At 42.9% G+C, this 19554-nt stretch overlaps 1 protein-coding gene across 1 annotated transcript in view; it reads left to right on the top strand.

The window, feature by feature from the left end:
* Window positions 1–16201: 16201 nt before the first annotated feature.
* The window catches only part of LOC120526757 (C-type lectin domain family 4 member E-like), a 29130-nt gene continuing 25777 nt past the window's right edge, over window positions 16202–19554 (top strand). The window contains exon 1 of the mRNA XM_039749907.1: window positions 16202–16468. Coding sequence (XP_039605841.1) covers window positions 16222–16468 — 247 coding nt within the window. The 5' untranslated portion in view covers window positions 16202–16221. The remainder of the gene's footprint in view (window positions 16469–19554) is intronic.

Raw genomic sequence — 19554 nt, forward strand, 5'->3', positions numbered from 1 at the left:
ACACAGAGCATCAGTATTGGCAGTCCAGTCCAATTTGTCATCCAGCTGCACTTCCAGATATTTAAAGGTCTGCATCCTCTGCACACAGTCACCTCTGATGATCACAGGGTCCATGAGGGGCCTGGGCCTCCTAAAATCCACCACCAGCTCCTTGGTCTTGCTGGTGTTAAGGTGTAAGTGGTTTGAGTCGCACCATTTAATAAAGTCTTTGATTAGCTTCTTGTACTCCTCCTCCTGCCCACTCCTGATGCAGCCCACAATAGCAGTGTCATCAGCAAACTTTTGCACGTGGCAGGACTCTGAGTCTTATTGGAAGTCTGATGTACTGTATATAGGCTGAACAGGACCGGAGAAAGTACAGTCCTCTGTGGTGCTCCTGTGTTGCTGACCACAATGTCAGACTTGCAGTTCACAAGACGCACATATTGAGGTCTGTCTGTAAGATAGTCCACAATCCATGCCACCAGGTGTGAATCTACTCCCATCTCAGTCAGCTTGTCTCTAAGGAGCAGAGGTTGGATGGTGTTGAAGGCACTAGAGAAGTCCAAAAACATAATTCTAACAGCACCACTGTCTCTGTCCAAGTGGGAGAGGGATCGGTGTAGCATATAGATGATGGCATCCTCTGCTCCCACCTTCTCCTGGTATGCGAACTGCAGAGGGTCGAGGGCGTGGTGGACCTGTGGCCTCAGGTGGTGAAGCAGCAGCCGCTCCATGGTCTTCATCACATGTGACGTCAGAGCAACAGGCCGGAAGTCATTCAGCTCACTAGGACGTGATACCTTTGGGACTGGGGTGATACAAGATGTTTTCCAAAGCCTTGGGACTCTCCCCTGTTCCAGGCTCAGGTTGAAGATGCGCTGTAGAGGACTCCCCAGTTCCAACGCACAGGCCTTCAGCAGTCGTGGCGATACACCATCTGGACCGCTGCTTTGCTGGCACAAGTCTTTCAGCTCTCTGCTCACATGGGCTGCTGTAATTGTGGGTGGGGATGTCTCACCTAAGCTGGTATCAGCAGAACGATGGTTGGAGGATGCAGTACTCCGAGATGAGAGTGGGTTAGGGTGATCAAACCTATTAAAGAAGTTGTTCATTTGGTTTGCTCTCTCCACCTCTGTCTCGATGGTGGCACCCCGCTTTAAGCTGCAGCCAGTGATAATCTTCATCCCATCCCACACTTCCTACATGCTGTTATTCTGCAACTTCTGCTCCAGCTTGCTCCTGTACTGCTCCCGAGCTGGACTCGTAGTTCCTTCTGCACGTGCTTTTGATCACCGTCTTTAAAAGCCCTTTTCTTCTGGTTCAAAAGGCCTTTGATGTCACTTGTAATCCATGGCTTGTTGTTAGCATAGCAGCGTACTGTTCTTACTGGAACTACAATGTCCATACAGAAGTTGATGTAATCAGTTGTGCATTCAACAGCCTCTTCAATGTTCTCACTATGTGACCCAGCAATATATCCCAGTCTGTAGTTCCAAAGCAGTCTCTCAGAGCCTGCTCTGCCTCAGAGGACCACTTCCTGAATGATCGTGTGGTTGTAGGTAGCGCCCTCACACTTGGTTTGTAGTGAGGCTGAAGCAGAACCAGGTTATGATCTGCTTTCCCAAGCGCAGGCAGTGGGGTGGCACTGTATGCGTCTTTAACGTTTGCATACAGTAGGTCAATAGTCCTGTTTCCCCGGGTGTTACAATCCACATACTGGGAGAAGGCAGGTAATGTTTTATCCAGCGTTACATGGTTAAAGTCTCCAGCGATTAGCACAAGTGCCTCAGGGTGCTGCGTTTGTAACTTAGCAACTGCGGAATGGATGATGTCACTCGCTATCTCCGCGTTCGCTTGAGGGGGGATGTAAACAATGACAACAATCACGTGTCCAAACTCTCTGGGCAAGTAATAGGGACGCAAACTTACAGCCAACAGTTCGATGTCCCTGCAGCAATTGGAGATTTTAACGTTTACATGTCCTGAGTTGCACCACTTTGTATTGACATAGAGAGCGAGTCCTCCTCCTTTCTTCTTCCCGCAGGTACTTGCGTCTCTGTCCGCTCTAACTGTGCTAAACCCGGTAGCTCCACGTTAGCATCTGGGATGGTAGTTGTTAGCCACGTTTCACTAAAACACAGCAAGCTGCATTCTCTGTAGGTTCTGACATTTTTCACCAGCACAGCCAGTTCGTCGATCTTATTTGGTAGTGAGTTCACATTTCCCAGGATCACAGAAGGCACCGATGGTTTATAACGCCATTTTCTCTCAAGCTGCCTGGCTTTTTTCTTATCTTTTATCTTTGCACCGGCTCGGCTGCCCCGATATCGTCTTCTTACCTCGTCAGGTAAATAAGGAACCACACCGGCATGAGCATTTCTTCTCAGTGCTTTAAGCTGACTACTTGAATAGGCGAGTCTCGGAGTGTAAAAATCCATGTCAAGTAGTAAAAATAGTAAAAAGTGTCCAGGGATTCCACATAAAAGAAAGTGGAAGAAGTGATCAGCGAAATAGAGGAAATAAATAAATAAATAGAGGAAAAAAAGGTAAAAAGATAAAGTCATACACAAAGCTGCTGAAATGGCTGCTACTAACATGCGGCGCCGGAAATGCCACAATGGGCCATGTGATCAATGATATGCAAATTATATGCAAATTGTACAGATGAACACAATCAACTTTCTAGAATGTCCAACAAAGCCTTTTGGAGCTTTTTTAATACAATGTGGATCTGTTGACAGGTTGTCTGTGTCAGTCTGAGAGATGCAAACAATCCTCATACCTGGCCATAAAACTCTTGTCTCTATTCAAACCATGTTGTAATGTATTAAATTTTAGCATGAGTTTGACTTCCCATTCTTTTCTCTCTTGCTGTGTTCTTAAGTTGCCCATAAGCTCTGTGACTTTAAGGTCCCTCTCACAGTGTCTATGGCTGTTGAAGTGGGCCACTACAGGAACATCTGTGTTTCCACGTTTAATGTGGAATTTGTGTAAGTTCATTCTCTGGTGGAGTATTTGTCCAGTTTCACCCACATAGAGTACAGTGTCAGGACATTTCATGCAGAGAATTAGGTAGACCACATTAGATGACCTTCAGGAAAATGATCCCTTTATGTGATGTTCTAGTCGGCAGTGTGGTATAACTATACGGTCTGTATTATAAATGTGAGCACACGTTTTACATCTTTTCTGTAGGCAGGGAGATGTGCCATGTTCTGTTGGTTCATTTAGGGAGCTTCAGACAATTAGTGGTTGCAGGTTTGGTGGTTGTCTGTATGCCAGGAGGCAAGGTTCAGGATATACATTTTTCAGTGTTTGGTCATTGTTTAGCATTGGCTGAAGTTCTTTTATAATTTTTCGAAGTGTTTCAAGATGTGGATTGTAGGTGACAACAAGGGGGATGCGGTTCTTGTTGTCTTTGTTTTGATATTCCAGAAGGTTGTCTCTGGGTATGGCATTAGCTCTTCTTATTTGAGTGTCTGTTATTTTGGGGGTATAACCTTGTCTGATGAAATCTTGTCTGAGCTCCTGCAGTTGTTTATCTGTTTGTCTGTCGGGTCTGAGCAAAAACGATTGTATCGTATTGCTTCGCTGAAAATAATGGAGCGCCGTATATGCTTGTGGTGGAAGCTATCACTTCTTAGGTAGGTCCGCCTGTCTTTTGGTTTGTGAAAAACAGAAGTTACAAGGGTGTTGTCTTTCAGTTGAATGGTGGTGTCAAGGAAGCTGACTACTGTTTTTGAGTAATTCAGCTTCACCTTTATGTTGGGGTGAAAAGAATTATATTCATTATGAAAATGGAAGAGGTCCTTCTCACTGGCAGTCCAGATTATGAACATGTCATCTATTTAACGGAGATACAACATTGGTTTTAAGATGCACATTGACATAAAAATACATATTTGATCTACATGTATTTTACGCCAGCGTTTCTTAACCGTTAAGTATTTTCGACCCGAGTTTTCATAACAGTTTTAATCGCGCCCCCCCTAACATTTTTTGAAATGTACATGCATATTTTACTATACCTACTTATTTTTTTATCAACATTTATCTAACTCTTTATTTATTGTTCTAGTATCAGAATGTAGTTTAAGTTAATTTGTTTTGGTTTCAACAGATTTTTTTTTTCATATTTTTGATTCTTGTTTTCTTTTTTTCACATCTTCGTGCCCACCTTTTTGTTACTTCGCGCCCCCTAGGGGAGCCCACCCCACAGGTTGAGAACCACTGTTTTACGCTATATTTCAAATTTCTTCATGTTATTTTTAGGTATAATGCAATATTATTATTTTTTAAATGTGGAAACAACCACAGCTCTTTCAAAAGCTGCCTGCCCAGCCACATTGAGCAATCATGGGAGATGGATCTTGGTAAGAGAGGTGACCAAAAACTTAGAGAACCTGCGTAGAGCTGGGAGAACTTCCAGAAGGACAGACACCACTGCAAAACGCCACTAATCTGGACTTCATGACTGAGTGGCCAGATGACATATGAAAGCCCACTTGGAGTTTGTAAAAAGGCACCTAAAGGATTCTCAGACAATAAGAAACAAGACTTTCTGGTCTGATTAGAAAAAATTAAATTGTTTGGTTTCAATAATAAGTATCACATCTGGAGGAAACCAGGTACCTCTCATCACCTGTGCAATGCCATTGCAATGGTGAAGCATGGTGGTGGCAGCATCAGAGCACTGGAAGACTAATCAGGGTTGAATCAAAGTTGAACAGAGCAAAGTACAGAGATATCCTTAATGAAAACCTGCTCCAGAGAACACCGGACATTAGACTGGAATGAAGATTGTCATGGAAAAAAAAACTTTTCTCCATCTTCAAAGAAGGCGGTCATGGAGCCCAGATGAGAATGCAGAACATTGCTTTATTTGCATAATGTTATGCACAAATGCTTCAGTCCATGGAGGGAGCAATTAATTTAACAATTCATCTTCTTTTATACTTTTCTATTACCATTACCTCATCTAATACATCACATCATCTGACTCTTAATATGCAAACTTTATTACCTCCTCCAATCAACTAACACCACCAGTAATTTCTGACTTTTGTCGATTCTTTCATTATTCGTTATTTCTTAAGAGGGGTGTATAGCAGATTGTCCTATCTTAGTACCGGTTAATATGAGGGGTGTATGGACTTTCCCATTGGTTTATCCCTGCTTTCTGGAGGGGTGTTTGTTACTCATTTACCTCATTCTAACCGTGAAAAGTGACATTTGGTAGCTTCTCTAAGACATTTAGATAACGCTTGAGTTACACTCAATCCTTTTCATTATTTTTAATAATTCATTCTGTTATTGCTTCATATATGTGTATACTTGTATTAGATTTTTAAAGATTATTATATCCATCCATCCATTATCCAACCTGCTGAATCCGAACACAGGGTCACGGGGGTCTGCTGGAGCCAATCCCAGCCAACACAGGGCACAAGGCAGGAACCAATCCCAGGCAGGGTGCCAACCCACCGCAGGACACAAACAAACACACCCACACATCAAACACACACTAGGGCCAATTTAAAATCGCCAACCCACCTAACCTGCATGTCTTTGGACTGTGGGAGGAAACCCACGCAGACACGAGGAGAACATTCAAACTCCACGCAGGGAGGACCTGGGAAGTGAACCTGGGTCTCCTAATTGTGAGGCAGCTGTGCCATTGAGCCGCCCCAAAATTATTATATATTAAGTACAAATTCTACATATTCCTATCATTGGAACTACTTAAAGTCCCACTATATTGTAGATCCAAGATGAGAAAAGGGATGTATGTGCACTTCCCGATTCATTTTACCCTCGCATCCCCTTGGTTTAAGACGTATGAAAAAATATTTGGTTAACGCAGAAAGACAGATCACCAATTGAAGCTTTATGAATAATGGATACTTTATTTGCGATCAACGATTGTTTTGGTAAAGCCATACTCAGTGTATTCATTAGATGAACGGTAAAAAAGTAAGAGTGAGGGGAGGGTGACTTATTGAGGCATGCAGGCAAAACCACAATAGCATGCGGGCTCGATGTACTGTAGTGCGCGTCATCTCGATCTGAATTGCGCGATCACATTCGAAAAAATATATCTTTTCAAGTTCTATTTAGTCCATATGTGTCAAACTCAAGGTCCACGGGCCACATCCGGCCCGCCGTGTAATTATATCCGGCCCGCAAGATCATTTTATATACTGTATTATTATTAATGGCCCGGGGATATGAAGCGCTCGTAACACAATAAACTACAGATCCCATAATGCAGCGCTTCAGCTGCCTTGCCAACTTACGCGTTAATCAAGTCTAGCTTATGATGCTGCAAGTTATTGCGAAGCTAGCCACACGATGCCAAGAGAAAAGGTGATTCTGAACATAGAGCCTTTAAAAACCGATGGGAGGCTGAGTATATGTTTACTGACATTGCCAGTAAACCCGTGTGTCTCATTTGTGGAGCTAATGTGGCTGTAATTACAGAATTTAATCTAAGACGGCACTATGAGACAAAACATCAGGATAACCTGAAAGACCTGAATGCAATGCAGAAGATACAGAAAGCAGAAGAGTTAAAGAAGAATCTGACACTTCAGCAGACGTTTTTACCCGTGAAAAATCACAAAGTGATTTCAAGTGAAACTGCTTTTATGGGAGACACAAATGCACCAGTGCAACTTGCCCCACTTTCCCTGTTGCCAAGTAATGTTGAACCAAGTCGGCACTACGGTGTTCCCAAATATAGACTTTGTTGATAAACTGAACGCACTGCGCACTGAGTTTGCACGGCGCTTTGGTGACTTTGAAGAACAAAAAAAGAATTTTGAGTTGTTTTCAACCCATTTGCCGTCGATGTGGAAACTGCACCTGTGCAGATTGAGATGGATGTGATTGAGCTGCAGTGTAATGGCACACTGAAGGCAAAGTACGATACTGCAGGGCCCGCACAGTTTATTCACTCCATTCCCGCAGAAATGCTCCAGCTCCGTCTACATGTGGCTCGAACCTTGTGCATGTTTGGTAGCACATATCTGTGTGAGAAGCTCTTCTCAGTGATAAAGACTAACAAAACAGCACACAGGAGTCGCCTCACTGATGAGCACCTGCAGTCCATCCTGAGAATCTCCACAACACAGAACCTCACACCAAACATAAACGAACTTGTTGCCAAAAAAAGATGCCAGGCGTCCAGCTCTAAAATGACATATGAGCAAAGACAACTGAATGATTTGATTTGTTATTGCTGAAAAGAACACATTTTATTTATATTTCCAGGTTTTGTTATGCAGCATGTTCATATTTGAATTTGTATAATTTTGACAGGATATATTTTTATGGAGAGCAAAATCTTTTGGGATATTTAAAAGTTTATTTTTTATATAAAATTACATAACAGTAAAGAAATTTGAATGTTTGTTCTTTTAACGTTTACTTTATTTCTAACTTGTATAATTTAGACAGGATATATTTTTATGGAGAGCAAAATATTATAAGTTATTTAAGGTTTGAGTTGATTTATTCTGGAATAATATTCCTGTCTGTTTTTATTCATATTTATGTTCAAAAAAGTTACGTTTTAAAAGTTTTAAAGTTTTAAAAGTTTAGTTTTAGTGTGTTCAATAAATGTTTATCCTGTTTGGCCCGCGACCTAAAGTGTGTTTTGGATTTTGGCCCCCTGTGCAATTGAGTTTGACACCCCTGATTTAGTTGACACAAATATCTTTGGTTGGAATGTAAGGCGAATTTACTCTTTATATTTGTATGGTGAAGAAAAATGTATGCAATGATGCCTACATTTAACTTGTATTCCTACCAAAGATATTTCTGCCGACTAAATAAAAATTCCTTCTATTTAAAATTTAAATAGAACTTGAACAGATACGATAGTTCATAATATCCACACAGACTTGCATGTAAGAGCGGGAGTCAGCCGTTTTAACAAGCAGTGTATTGCACTGATACAAAATAGCCTGCCCATTTAATTATTTAGGAATGGATAAATAAATTAAGATTTTGTACAAATAATGTTTTTCATTTTTCTTCCTTGATGGATTCTGCCACCCCCAGCAACAGTTGCTCGCACCCCAAAGAGTGTATGTATATATATATACATACGGAGTTGCGGTTGTAACAACGGGCCTGCGCTGCCTGCGCACGAGTCACGTGGTCGTTTAGGAGTGGCCTGATTTTAGCTAGTCTGTCGCGCAGTTGCACCACATACTCCAATATATTGGAGGAGGGAAGGGCCTCAGCCTCCTAACCCTCTTTTAGTATGTCTATAAGTCCTCGGGGTTGTCGCCCGTACAATAATTCAAAAGGGGAGAAGCCCGTAGAGGCCTGGGGCACTTCCCTGTAAGCAAAAAGCACAAGCAGTAGGAGCTGGTCCCAATTCCTGCCATCGGCGTTGACTACCTTGTGGAGCATCTGTTTAAGCGTCTGATTAAAGCGCTCCACCAGCCCATCTGTTTGAGGGTGGTAGACAGACGTCTTCAGGTGCTTTATTCGCAGTAATCTGGCAACCTCCCTGAACGTATCTGAGGTGAAGGGTGTACCCTGGTCCGTGAAGACTTCTTTGGGGATACCCACTCTAGAGAATAGGTTGACTAATTCCCGTGCAATATTTTTTGTGTTAGCGGAGCGCAGGGGAACCGCCTCTGGGTATCGGGTAGCGTAATCCACCATGACCAATATGTACTTATGGCCACGGTTTGAGGGTTCCAGGGGTTCTACTAAATCCACCCCTATTCTATCAAAAGGGATATCTATCAGGGGTATTGGGACAAGAGGAGCGCGGTCCTTCCTAGGAATCTGGCGAATCTGACATTCCGGACAGGATTGAAAGAAGCCTCCTCGTTGATCCCGGGCCAGTTTTTTCTGCCCCGAGGTGGGCGCCTAGGAGGTGAGCGTGAGCTAGTTCACATACCTCCCGCTGGAAGGTATGCGGCACTAGCAACAATTTCCGCACCTCGCCCTCGTGGGTTGCCACCCGATACAGCAGATCATTCTCCAGAACAAAGAAGGGCTCGCGTGGCATGGAACCGTCAGCTTGTGAGCTGCCTGGAAGAACAATCGCATTCCGGGCAAACCGCAGGGAATCGTCATTCCACTGCATCCTTTTAAATGAGGCAGGCATGGACCGAAATTGATGGTCCAAGTTGCACAGGGGGTCTTGTGAGTGGGTTAGCGGAAGCGTTCCCTGGCTCGTCCCTTCTCCGGCGGATACCCCAGAGCACGGCGTGGAGACCGCGGAAAGGGCGCCTCGACCCCTCATAGCCAGACCCAGTGAGGCCCCGGGAGCGGTGTGTGTCTTACCGCAATTTCTGTGTGACCAGTCTTGTCCCAAAATCACTGGATAGGGGGGTTCGGGCAACACAGCGACCACCAAATTAGACAACTGCCCCTTCTAGGAGATGTAACAGCGAGCGGAACGGTATCACTTGGTCTCCCCATGCACACAAGTGACTTGCAAATGTTGCTTAAGCCACTGTCGCGGTAATACATAACGGCGACGACAATGGTAATGTTGCTGCCGGAGTCAAACAGAGCCACCACCGAGTGCCCATTCAATAACACCACTCCCGTGTTTGGACTTGCCAGCGGGTGCGACGGAGTACAGTACCTTTCCGCGGTGGCCCAGGTGCAGTCCATCGGTTCCGAGGTGGTGTTGAGGGGACAGGTCGGCAGTAGGTGACCGGTCTCACCGCACTTCTAACAGCGCGGGAAAGCCGGCTTTTCTTTGGGCCTTTGCAGCGGTTCCGCAGCGCGTCGAGAGGGCTCAGGGGTGTCCGCCCGTCCCTGTCGGTTCCCACGAGCGTGCCTTTCCGACCCCCTGGCTTGGTAGACCGTGAGCTGATGCTCTAGGACTTCCAGGAGGCCTGGCATATCCTTATAGGGGTGGCGCCGGACCTGCTGGGCGAGGGAGCTTGGAAACGCGTTCACCAGGCCCTCACAGGCCACCTGTTCCACGACCTTCTGGGCTTGGGGACCTTCGGGCCATAGCCAGTGTCCCATCTTCCCCCAGAAGTCGAAGGCCTGTGCTCGGGCCGGCTTTTCCGGGTCGAACTGCCTGCTCCGCCATTCGTTCGCCTGCTGGCCCAGCGTGATGCCGTTGTGTGCCAGGATCTCCTGTTTTAGGAGGTCGTAACTCGCGGCCTCCTCCTCGGGGAGATCATAATAAGCCCGCTGCGCAGGCCCCTTCAGGTAGGGCACCAGAATGGACGCCCACTCGGACTGCTGCCCCTCGTTCCGGGTGGCCATCCATTCGAATATGCCCAGGTAGGATTCAATGTCGTCCATCTCTGTCATAGGCACCAGAGGCGGGGCGTTGGACGAGGCGGATTGGGCCTTACCCTCTGGGCTTCTGCCAACCTGGCCTTCGTTTCCTCCAACTCCCAGGTGGTAGCGGCTTGCGCTTGCTGCAGGGCCAGGATCTGAACGTTCATCCCCTGCAGCACTGTGTTGAGGTCTTGTCCTTCTGTCATCTTTCTCGGACTTGAATCCTGCCGGCTACGCCACTGTAAAAAATGCAACAATAAGCACAATCCACAATTCAAAAAACATAAACACAAACAAGTTCATATGCATCCATTCTAGGCGTCGGCGGCCATTTTATAAAGGAGGAGCCGTAAGTGGAGGAATGCTGGGAAGGAACCGTGAGGGAGGATGGGACTGATGACGTCAGGAAAGATGGCGGAGGAAGGGTGAAAGTAAGCGTACTGCGGGAAGGCTTATGATGGCGGAGCGTCTTTTTTCCTGGAAGAAATCAAAGGAGAAAGGTTAGTATCCCGCCACTCCCTGCTGGCGAACGTCTTCCAAAGTGGTTTAAGGTCTGTCCGCGGTCTCCTATTCGTGCGTGCGTGACAGTATATATATATGTATTTGTGTGTATATATGTGTGTGTATATATGTGTGTGTATGTATATGTATGTGTATATATGTAGATATGTATATATATATTGTCAGGGATGCCAGGGGCAATGACCCGGCCGGGACGCCGTGAGGGACCGGATGTGAGTCTGCGCCCACCCTGGATCACGTGCGGGCCGCCTTCCTGGTTGCTTTGGGGGCCACGGGCTAAGGGCATGGAAGCCCCCAGCCGGCACTTCCGCACCAGGACGCTGAGGCCGGCACTTCCGCCACGCTGGGGCGTGGCCAACGAGGGAATGCCGGGAGCCACCTGGAGCTCGTCTGGGAGAGGATAAAAGTCTCCCTTCATTCAAGGCTGGAGTCGGGTGGAAGCAGGACGAGGCACGAGAGAGGTGTGGAGGCAGCCCGAAGAAGAGGCATTTGTAGCCAGGATAGAGTGTTTTTTGGTATTGTGCACGAACTGGGTCTGAGTGACCATTTATAATTATTGTATATATTTGTAAATAAAATACATGTGGTGGTGACAAATAACATGTCCGCCTGTCTGTGTCCTTGTCGGCTCCACAATATGTATATATATGTGGATGTATGTGTATATATGTATATATATGTGTGTGTATATATATATATATATATATATATATATATATATGTATATATGTATGGATATGTATGGATATATATATATATATGTATATATGTTTATATGTGTGTGTATATATATATATATATATATATATATGACAGCAACACTCATCACTCACAACAGTGACAAAACAATTACATTGACAATCATGTTACGTTATTTTCAAAATGTTTCCTTTTCTTTTTCATTACTTCTTTAACACACTACTTCTCCACTGTGAAGCGCAGGTATTTTGCTAGTCATTAATAATTGCACAAATCAATAAAATGAAATCAATATAAAACCAACAACAGCAAATAGAAGTGGAAAATCAAAATCAAACATAAACATATATCAAAGTCCTTTTTCTTCATCGGAAGACAAAATCCTCCATGAGCACTGTTCCAATCCAGGTACTTTATGCACCGTAGAAGGTCATCTCCTGGGGAGAGGTTACCAGCACTATACACCCAGGAGTTCTTCATCTTATCTTATTGTTGTGTCAGAGGAAAGAACAAGATTGTGATATGCATCCATGACTTGCTGGTCAGTAATTTGTAAAGTTGTTTGGTGGATAGTAATTCTGACAATAAGAGTTCTGAAGAGAAGTAATAAGGAGCAAAACAGAAGACAAAAACACAAAAGTGCAACACCTTTTTATAAAACCTGCCTTGACCAATAATGCTCCCCATATATTTGGCTGTGTAAGCTGTCCACTTGTACCACTCATTATTCTGGACTTCTGTCCAGAGCTCCATAATTCTGTTATCATTTTTGTTTTTTCATTTTATATCAGTATCCCTTCTCTTCATTTTAATTTTTGCCTGACCCTTTCACTTTTCCACTTAGGAGACCTTGTGAAAAGGTAAAAGTGGGCTGTCTATGCAGTTACAATAGGCTGGCTAGTTTTCAAAGAAGTCTCACTATGATTTGAAGATGACCTACTTTTTTATACTTTAATTCTTTCTGTTTCTAATTGCATGAATCATGCGTGTGATAATGGTATTAGATACATTTTTACCTTTCCAAATCTCAGAATTGTGTCCCATTTTAGTTCTAAGCATCATGATAAAATATTGTTAACAACTACTTGATCAATGTTGTATTTCATGTGTTTTAAATTAACAATTTGATTTGCTTCTTATCCAGTAAATTTTAGCTATATTATGTTCACAAAAATGTACCTAGTCCTGTGTTTCTTCAGCAATCAGACCATAAAATAGTAACGTTGGTAGTGACACAGACAGCAAAAGTATTTACTTCAAAAACTTCAAAAGTTACTAATTTATGTTGCCAAAGATGTATATAACAATGACCAGAGATAGAGTCCTTATTTAAACAACCATACTCTGCTTTAAACCCAGCTGTGGCTCTGTACTAGGCTACCACCTTTGTTTTCTACTAAAGACAGGTGGTATACATGCTGACAGTAGTTGTCACTTCTCCTTTTGGAAGACGTCATCACTGTTTTCATTAATGCAAGTCACTGGCCTTTTCAATTTCATTTGCCCCACACCATGAACCCAGGATCTTTGGTTTGTATCTGGGCTTTCTAATTCACAAACTACATAATCAGCAACTCTTTGCATAAGAAGCTCCATCTCTTTTGTGCCCAGTTATTACTTTGCTTGGCTATTTTCTGTATTACTTAGACCCAAGACACCATGATATTAATTCTTCTTCTTCTTCTTATTATTATTATTATTATAAGGTGGTGGAGAATGAGAACGGCACCCTGCTGGCCACTGATGAGAGTTGATTCTACAATAAAATAAAATAAAAATCATCACCCCAAAAGCAGACAGTAGACGTCATGTAGTATATGTGTACCAAATTTCAGGTCAATAGTTCAAATTGTTTGCGAGCTACTTTAACTCTTTTAGGGCTGATGTCAACTTTTGTCAAAATTCAGGGGTAGAGGACGGGGATCACCAGTAAACTGCAACAAAAATCACCCTTATGTTTTAGTTCAACTCTCTTTGCTAGAAGGAAAGTTACATAGCTTTGTTAATTTAACCTCGATTCCCTACGGGTGAAGGAGTAGCAAAGAGCAAACAACCTCTAAAATGGCACCGACATCTGGCGAAAGACCAAAGCGAATGTGCAAAGCAAAATACTCCATAGACATTTTACGCAATTTCGTTGAATAGAACTGTGACTTGTCAGACTCCGACTCTGATGCAAGTGATCTGGAGATGGATATCGAAAATGAAAGTGAGGTACCAGCATCATCTGATTGGCCCCCAGCTGATTGTGGGGCTGAACACTTTCATGTAGCTGATGCACCTACAGCAGTGTTCACCTGGGAGGGCGACCACATATCGTGTTACACTGCAACCGCCACTACAAACCACCTGCTGTGTGAAGACAGCCAGGCAGCAGGCCCACTGTGCATTCCTGCTGTCCATCGAGGTGCCCCCTCACAGCCACTGCCACCAGAGATGCCAAACATAAACCAACAGCAGCCATGGCACGTAGCAACAGAGGTTTCATGTTGATTCATGTGGTGAAATCCATTGCTTTGTGTGCTTTTCAGAAAACTGAGTTTTTTGGAAAAAATATTCAGCCCTTAAAGAGTTAATACTTTAATATTTCAGACTAAGAAGTCACATTCACACATCATTACTTAATCATAATGTGACATTTTAAGATACACTGAGTATTCCTTTAACATGTTTAATTACTTGCAACATTTTTCTCAAACATGTCACTCTATGAAACCATTGAAAGCACATTGTTAAACCTTTTAGAAGCATTTTTATCTTTCTGAACTCGCCGCACTCTTTCTTACTTGTGTACCTTCGCTGCACATCAAGATCTGTTAATTTTAAGTGTGTAGTTAGTCAGTCCCCCCATTAGTGTGTATTGCATCTTCAATCATACTTCCTGCTTTATCATCAGCAAAATTCTGCTGTCATCTTAGACATTCATCCATCCATCATCTATCCATTATTCAACCCGCTATATCCTAACTACGAGGTTCTGCTGGAGCCAATCCCAGCCAACTCAGGGCACAAGGCAGGAAACAAACCCCGGGCAGGGCGCCAGCCCACTGCAGGGCACACACACACCAAGGACAATTTAGTATCAACAATGCACCTAACCTGCATGTCTTTGGACTGGGGAGGAAACCGGAGCACCAGGAGGAAACCCACGCAGACACGGGGAGAACATGCAAACTCCGTGCAGGGAGGACCCAGGAAGCGAACGCGGGTCTCCTAACTGCAAGGCAGCAGCGCAACCACTGTGCCACCGTGCCGCCTTTCTTAGACATTAAACTGAGTATAACAGTCTAATGCAGGAATTTTTTTATAACTGCTCCTTTTACTAACTCCCTTTATTTGGAACCAATCCGCACAATTACTAGCTTCACAAGTGCTCTTACAATTAAATTATACTTTTCTACATTTTCCCTATCTGTGTAAACTGCCACAATTTGGGTTCCTGAGCACAAATTCACACTTGCCTCCAAGCCAATGGCTTGTCCAATACCTTTGTAAGACACCAGAGATCATATACATTCATCTACCCGAGTGTTTATACAACCCATTGCTTTGGAACTCATTAGATACCTCCTTCCTACCTAGTGGGACTAATGTCATTCTCCACCTGGTCCTTTTAAGAGACCGTCCAAGAAAAAAAGAGTGATCACACATTTTCAGCTTTTATCGAAATGGGACAGGGCCAGATGAAGCTTAAATGATATGACATCTTCAGTGGAACAGTTTGAGCAATGGGCAAACTTGAGAGGGTCATGTGATATGAGAAATCCATCTTTCAAGTGGTCCAATACTAACCTCTTAAAGTACTTCATGATAATCAGGTGTAAGTGCTATAGGGCGATAGTCCTTAAGGCAATAGACAGAGGAATTCTTCAGCATGGGTATGATGATGATGGCTTTTATTGAAGGTGTTTGTGAAGATATCCATCACCTGATTTGCACATTCCCTGAATGCAATGCCAGGTATGTTGTCTCATCCAGCTGCTTTGCGTGGGTTTACATTCTGCAAAGTTCTTCTCAAGCACAGTAACTTCTTACTGAAGATGAATGGACATCCTGGCAGGTATGTTGTTTATGGTACCTAACCATGCATTGAAATTATTTAGAACATCTGAAAGCGAGGGATCACCACTGCAGACAGGTGGTGTGGTCTTCTTATAAGTGGAGAAACAATAAGTGGAGGAGTAAAAAAAAATTCTATTAATCATTTTAGATTTATAGCTAAAGTAGCAGTGAGATTAACAGCAGTGTACTGCTTTTCAGTTCCCTGCTTTATTAACAGATAGATAGATAGATAGATAGATAGATAGATAGATAGATAGATAGATAGATAGATAGATAGATAGATAGATAGATAGATAGATAGATAGATAGATAGAATACTTGTATGAACTCTGAGTATCTATAAATGAAAATGAAGACATTTTAGACTAGAGAAATATTCATGTTTTTAAAAGCCTAAAAGGGTGATTTGTAGTGGGATCTGAGATGGTGTACACTATAAAATGAGGTTTTAGTCTGTAAGGTTGAATGAATAAAATGAAAGAAGATTTATTTTTCCTACATTTTAATGTGCTTTTTTCTAAGACTTCTTTTTCACAATGTAAAAATAAAATAGACAAAAATATTGCCTGTTAAATACAACACTTTACCCCCCAATTTTCAGTATTAAAGACCACAGAGACAAAATTTTTTTAGCACTATAAAAACATTCACTTCCTCATAAAAGCACTCAAGACTTCTGCAGCAATGGACGACATCTACACGAATGATGACATTTTCCATTCTCCATCTACTTTGTTGTCTTCCAAGAAACAGGAAAGCACATTAAAATCATGCAGCAGCTCACAGAAAGAGGTAGAAAATATTTATATGAATTTTGGGGACTCAAGTGTTTGTCCTCCTGTTACTGCCAACCAAACCAAAATTACAACAAATGAGAGCAGCTCTTCACTAGAAGAAAGAAAACAAAGGCAATGGGATAACAGAGAGGCAGGTAGGCAACTTTTACTCTGTAACCCCAAATCTTTGCTCTTTTTGAATTGAACAGTTATATTTTTACTTTCAATTAATTAACATCCCAAATTAATTTAAACTTTTGTAAAGCTTGGGCAGCACAGTGGTACAGTGGGTAGCAATGCTTTCTCACAGCTCTGGTCTGGTGACTCTATGTGTGATATTGCTTATTCTAGCTGTTATCTTATGTGTTTGTACCCAAATAATCTGTTTTTCCTACTAAATCCCAAAGACATACTAATTGGGTTAATTGGTGGCACTTAATGTGATCAAATGTGACAGTGCACTGCATGAAAGTGTTAGCTTGATTGGGTTTAGATGCCCACAACCCAAAATTAGAATAAGTGAGATTAAAAGTGTATGTATGATCTAGAGAGTATTTACTATACCATCTTCATTAGTAATTTCATCTGTCTAGCTAGTGTGCTTGTTACACTCATGCAATATGGAGGAACTATATGAGATTACAAAATGAAAAACAGAGCAATGATATTTAATCAGTCTTTATTTTCTCCATTGAAAGCCATACAGAATTATTTTACAAAGCAATTCATGAGATGGAAAAGTGCATTGATGACTTAAACCATGGTACACCAAGTAGATTTTCTTCCGGATTGTGGACACTAGGGGGCATTCCAGCCCCCTCAAATCCAACACAACAGACACAGGGCACAAGTTAAAAGACAAAAGAGCCTTTTTATTGTGAGGAAAACTCTTCACAAAGTGTTTCCCACCACCACAGTCACAAATACAATACAATGACTCTTCTTTTGTTCTTTTCTGATCTTTGCCTCCTTTGCTCCTCCCTGCAAGCTTTGTCCTCCAACTCCCAACTCTGGCTCATCCCTGTGAGGCCAGCAAGTCCTTTAACATTGGCCAAGCCAGAAGCCCTTCTGCTCTTCCCTCAACATAATCTGCAAGTACTTCAAGGTGAGGTGAAAACTCCATTTTCACAGCATCCCCTGGTGACACCCACAATACCCAAAAGGGCTGAGATATAGAACGGCAAGTCCCATGGGTCCCTGTGAGAATCTGGGGCACCACTGCCATCTAGTGTTCTGGAGGAGGCAGTGCCCTAAAGAAGCTGCCTTCCCCCATCCGTCAATTTCATGGGCATCTGGCTGGGTTGGGCTGCCAGTCATCCCTTACATTGCCCCTCCCTCAGTTGAGTACTGTGGAGTGAAATGTCCTGTCCTGCGAGGCTGGTCCATGTTTTTGTTCTGGAAAACACAAACAAGAGATCGACAGGGAGATGCAGTGCTGTTTCTGCCTCCTAGTGTCTACCCTGGTTCCAAAAGAGCATCTATTTCATACGTGACCTGGCCAGTGGCATTCATGGCACAGCCACCTCTCTCCTGATGTGCATGCCCTGCGGGTCTGGAAGTATGATGGAAATTTTTGCCCAGCTGAGGGTGGATTGTCTCTGTGAAATATCACATTGGCCCAAGTATTCTGACCCTTTGCTCTGACACTTGAAATTTGGCTCAGGTGCATTCCATTAAATTGGTCATCATCGAGATGTTTCTATACCATGCTTGGAGTCCACCTGCAGTCAATATAATTGACAGGACATATACATAAGTTCTCATAGTTGAGCAAACGCCAAGTCACAAGGTCGATGGAAGTGCCTGCATAGCTTAGAGACAGTACTGTGCGGAGGCACAGATTTGGGGAAGGTTCCCAAGATCACAGTGGCCTCAATAATTCTTAAAAAGGAATATAAATGAAATTGGAACAATCCCCTAACATTGACAGCTCAGCCAAACTGAGCAATCAGGGAGAAGGACCTTGGTAAGAATCCAATGATCACTACAGATGAGCTCCAGACATCCTGTGTGGAGGTGGGAGAAACCACAAGGAAAACCACCCCAGCAACACACCACTAATCGGGGCTGTATGACAGAGTCATCAAATGATACATGAGTGCCTGCTTGAAGTTTACAAAAAGGCACCTGTAGAGCAAAGTGGGCATTGCCCATTCTGCTAGTCTTTAGTGGCACACCAGGCCTGTTAAAGCAGCAGATTTAACACACATCCTGCTGTGCAAAACCATCATTTACATTCCTAATTAAGTGACTGAACTCCAGCTTGTACCAGGATCTGCCTGGACTTCATGTAATAACAAAAGTATAAATCAAAGTTGAATTGACATCTTTGCAGTGGCCTCTCTGCCAGAAGGCACAAAATGATCTCAAGCAATAGGAAAGAGCAGTAAATCAATGACTGGCTCTGATGAATAGAACAACTTACCTATAAAAAGGCATTGATTTTGTAACTGAAAGTGACTTTAATCCAATCAGAAGAGGTTCCACCTTCCTTCATAAACCAGTTACACCCATCCCATCTGAAGATTCTGAGGGAATTCTGAGGATTCTTTGGAGCACTCTTGCCCCAGGGTCACTGCTGAACATACTCTGCAAAATGACTTAAAATCTTCAGAAAACAGAAAGCTGATAAGCCACTCCCTCTTTGGGTAGCTGAAAACCAATTGCCTCTTCAATTTCCAGACCTGAAAGCTGATATCCAAGACAAACAATAAGTCAGTCGGACTAAGAAACTGCCATTACTTCAAGAAGGGCACTTCAGCATTTAAACTCTTGTTCCAAAATGAGTAATGCTTTTCCTTATGGAGTTGCAGACCACACAGCCAAATGCATAAGTGAGAAAGGCACAGAATACCATGCCACAAAAAGAAAGAGTGCACTTCATTGAAGGAAAAATCCTCCTTTTGAACCCAGAGAAGCAACAAAACTAGCAACTCCACCCAACGTTGGACATCATTTTTAAAGACTTAGTATCATAACACTGTTTATCTGTGCCAAGATAAATTAGAACCTGTAAACGGTCAACCTTTTCTATGTTTAATGTTTGTATAACTAGTTTGTCTTGTGCCCTGTCTTATATGTTAAATATTTGCAGTTAACTTTTTTCTGTAATCCTCGTGTTTAGCAATAAATGGTTTTATTCTGTTCCTTAAAACAAGTGTGCCCCAGTTACCTTGATATAAATCTAACAGCTGGAGACCACTGCCTCTTACAACAGAGAAAGGTAAGCTAAATTAAGTAG

Source organism: Polypterus senegalus, chromosome 3, assembly GCF_016835505.1.
Source record: "Polypterus senegalus isolate Bchr_013 chromosome 3, ASM1683550v1, whole genome shotgun sequence".
NCBI classification, from domain to species: Eukaryota; Metazoa; Chordata; class Cladistia; order Polypteriformes; family Polypteridae; genus Polypterus; species Polypterus senegalus.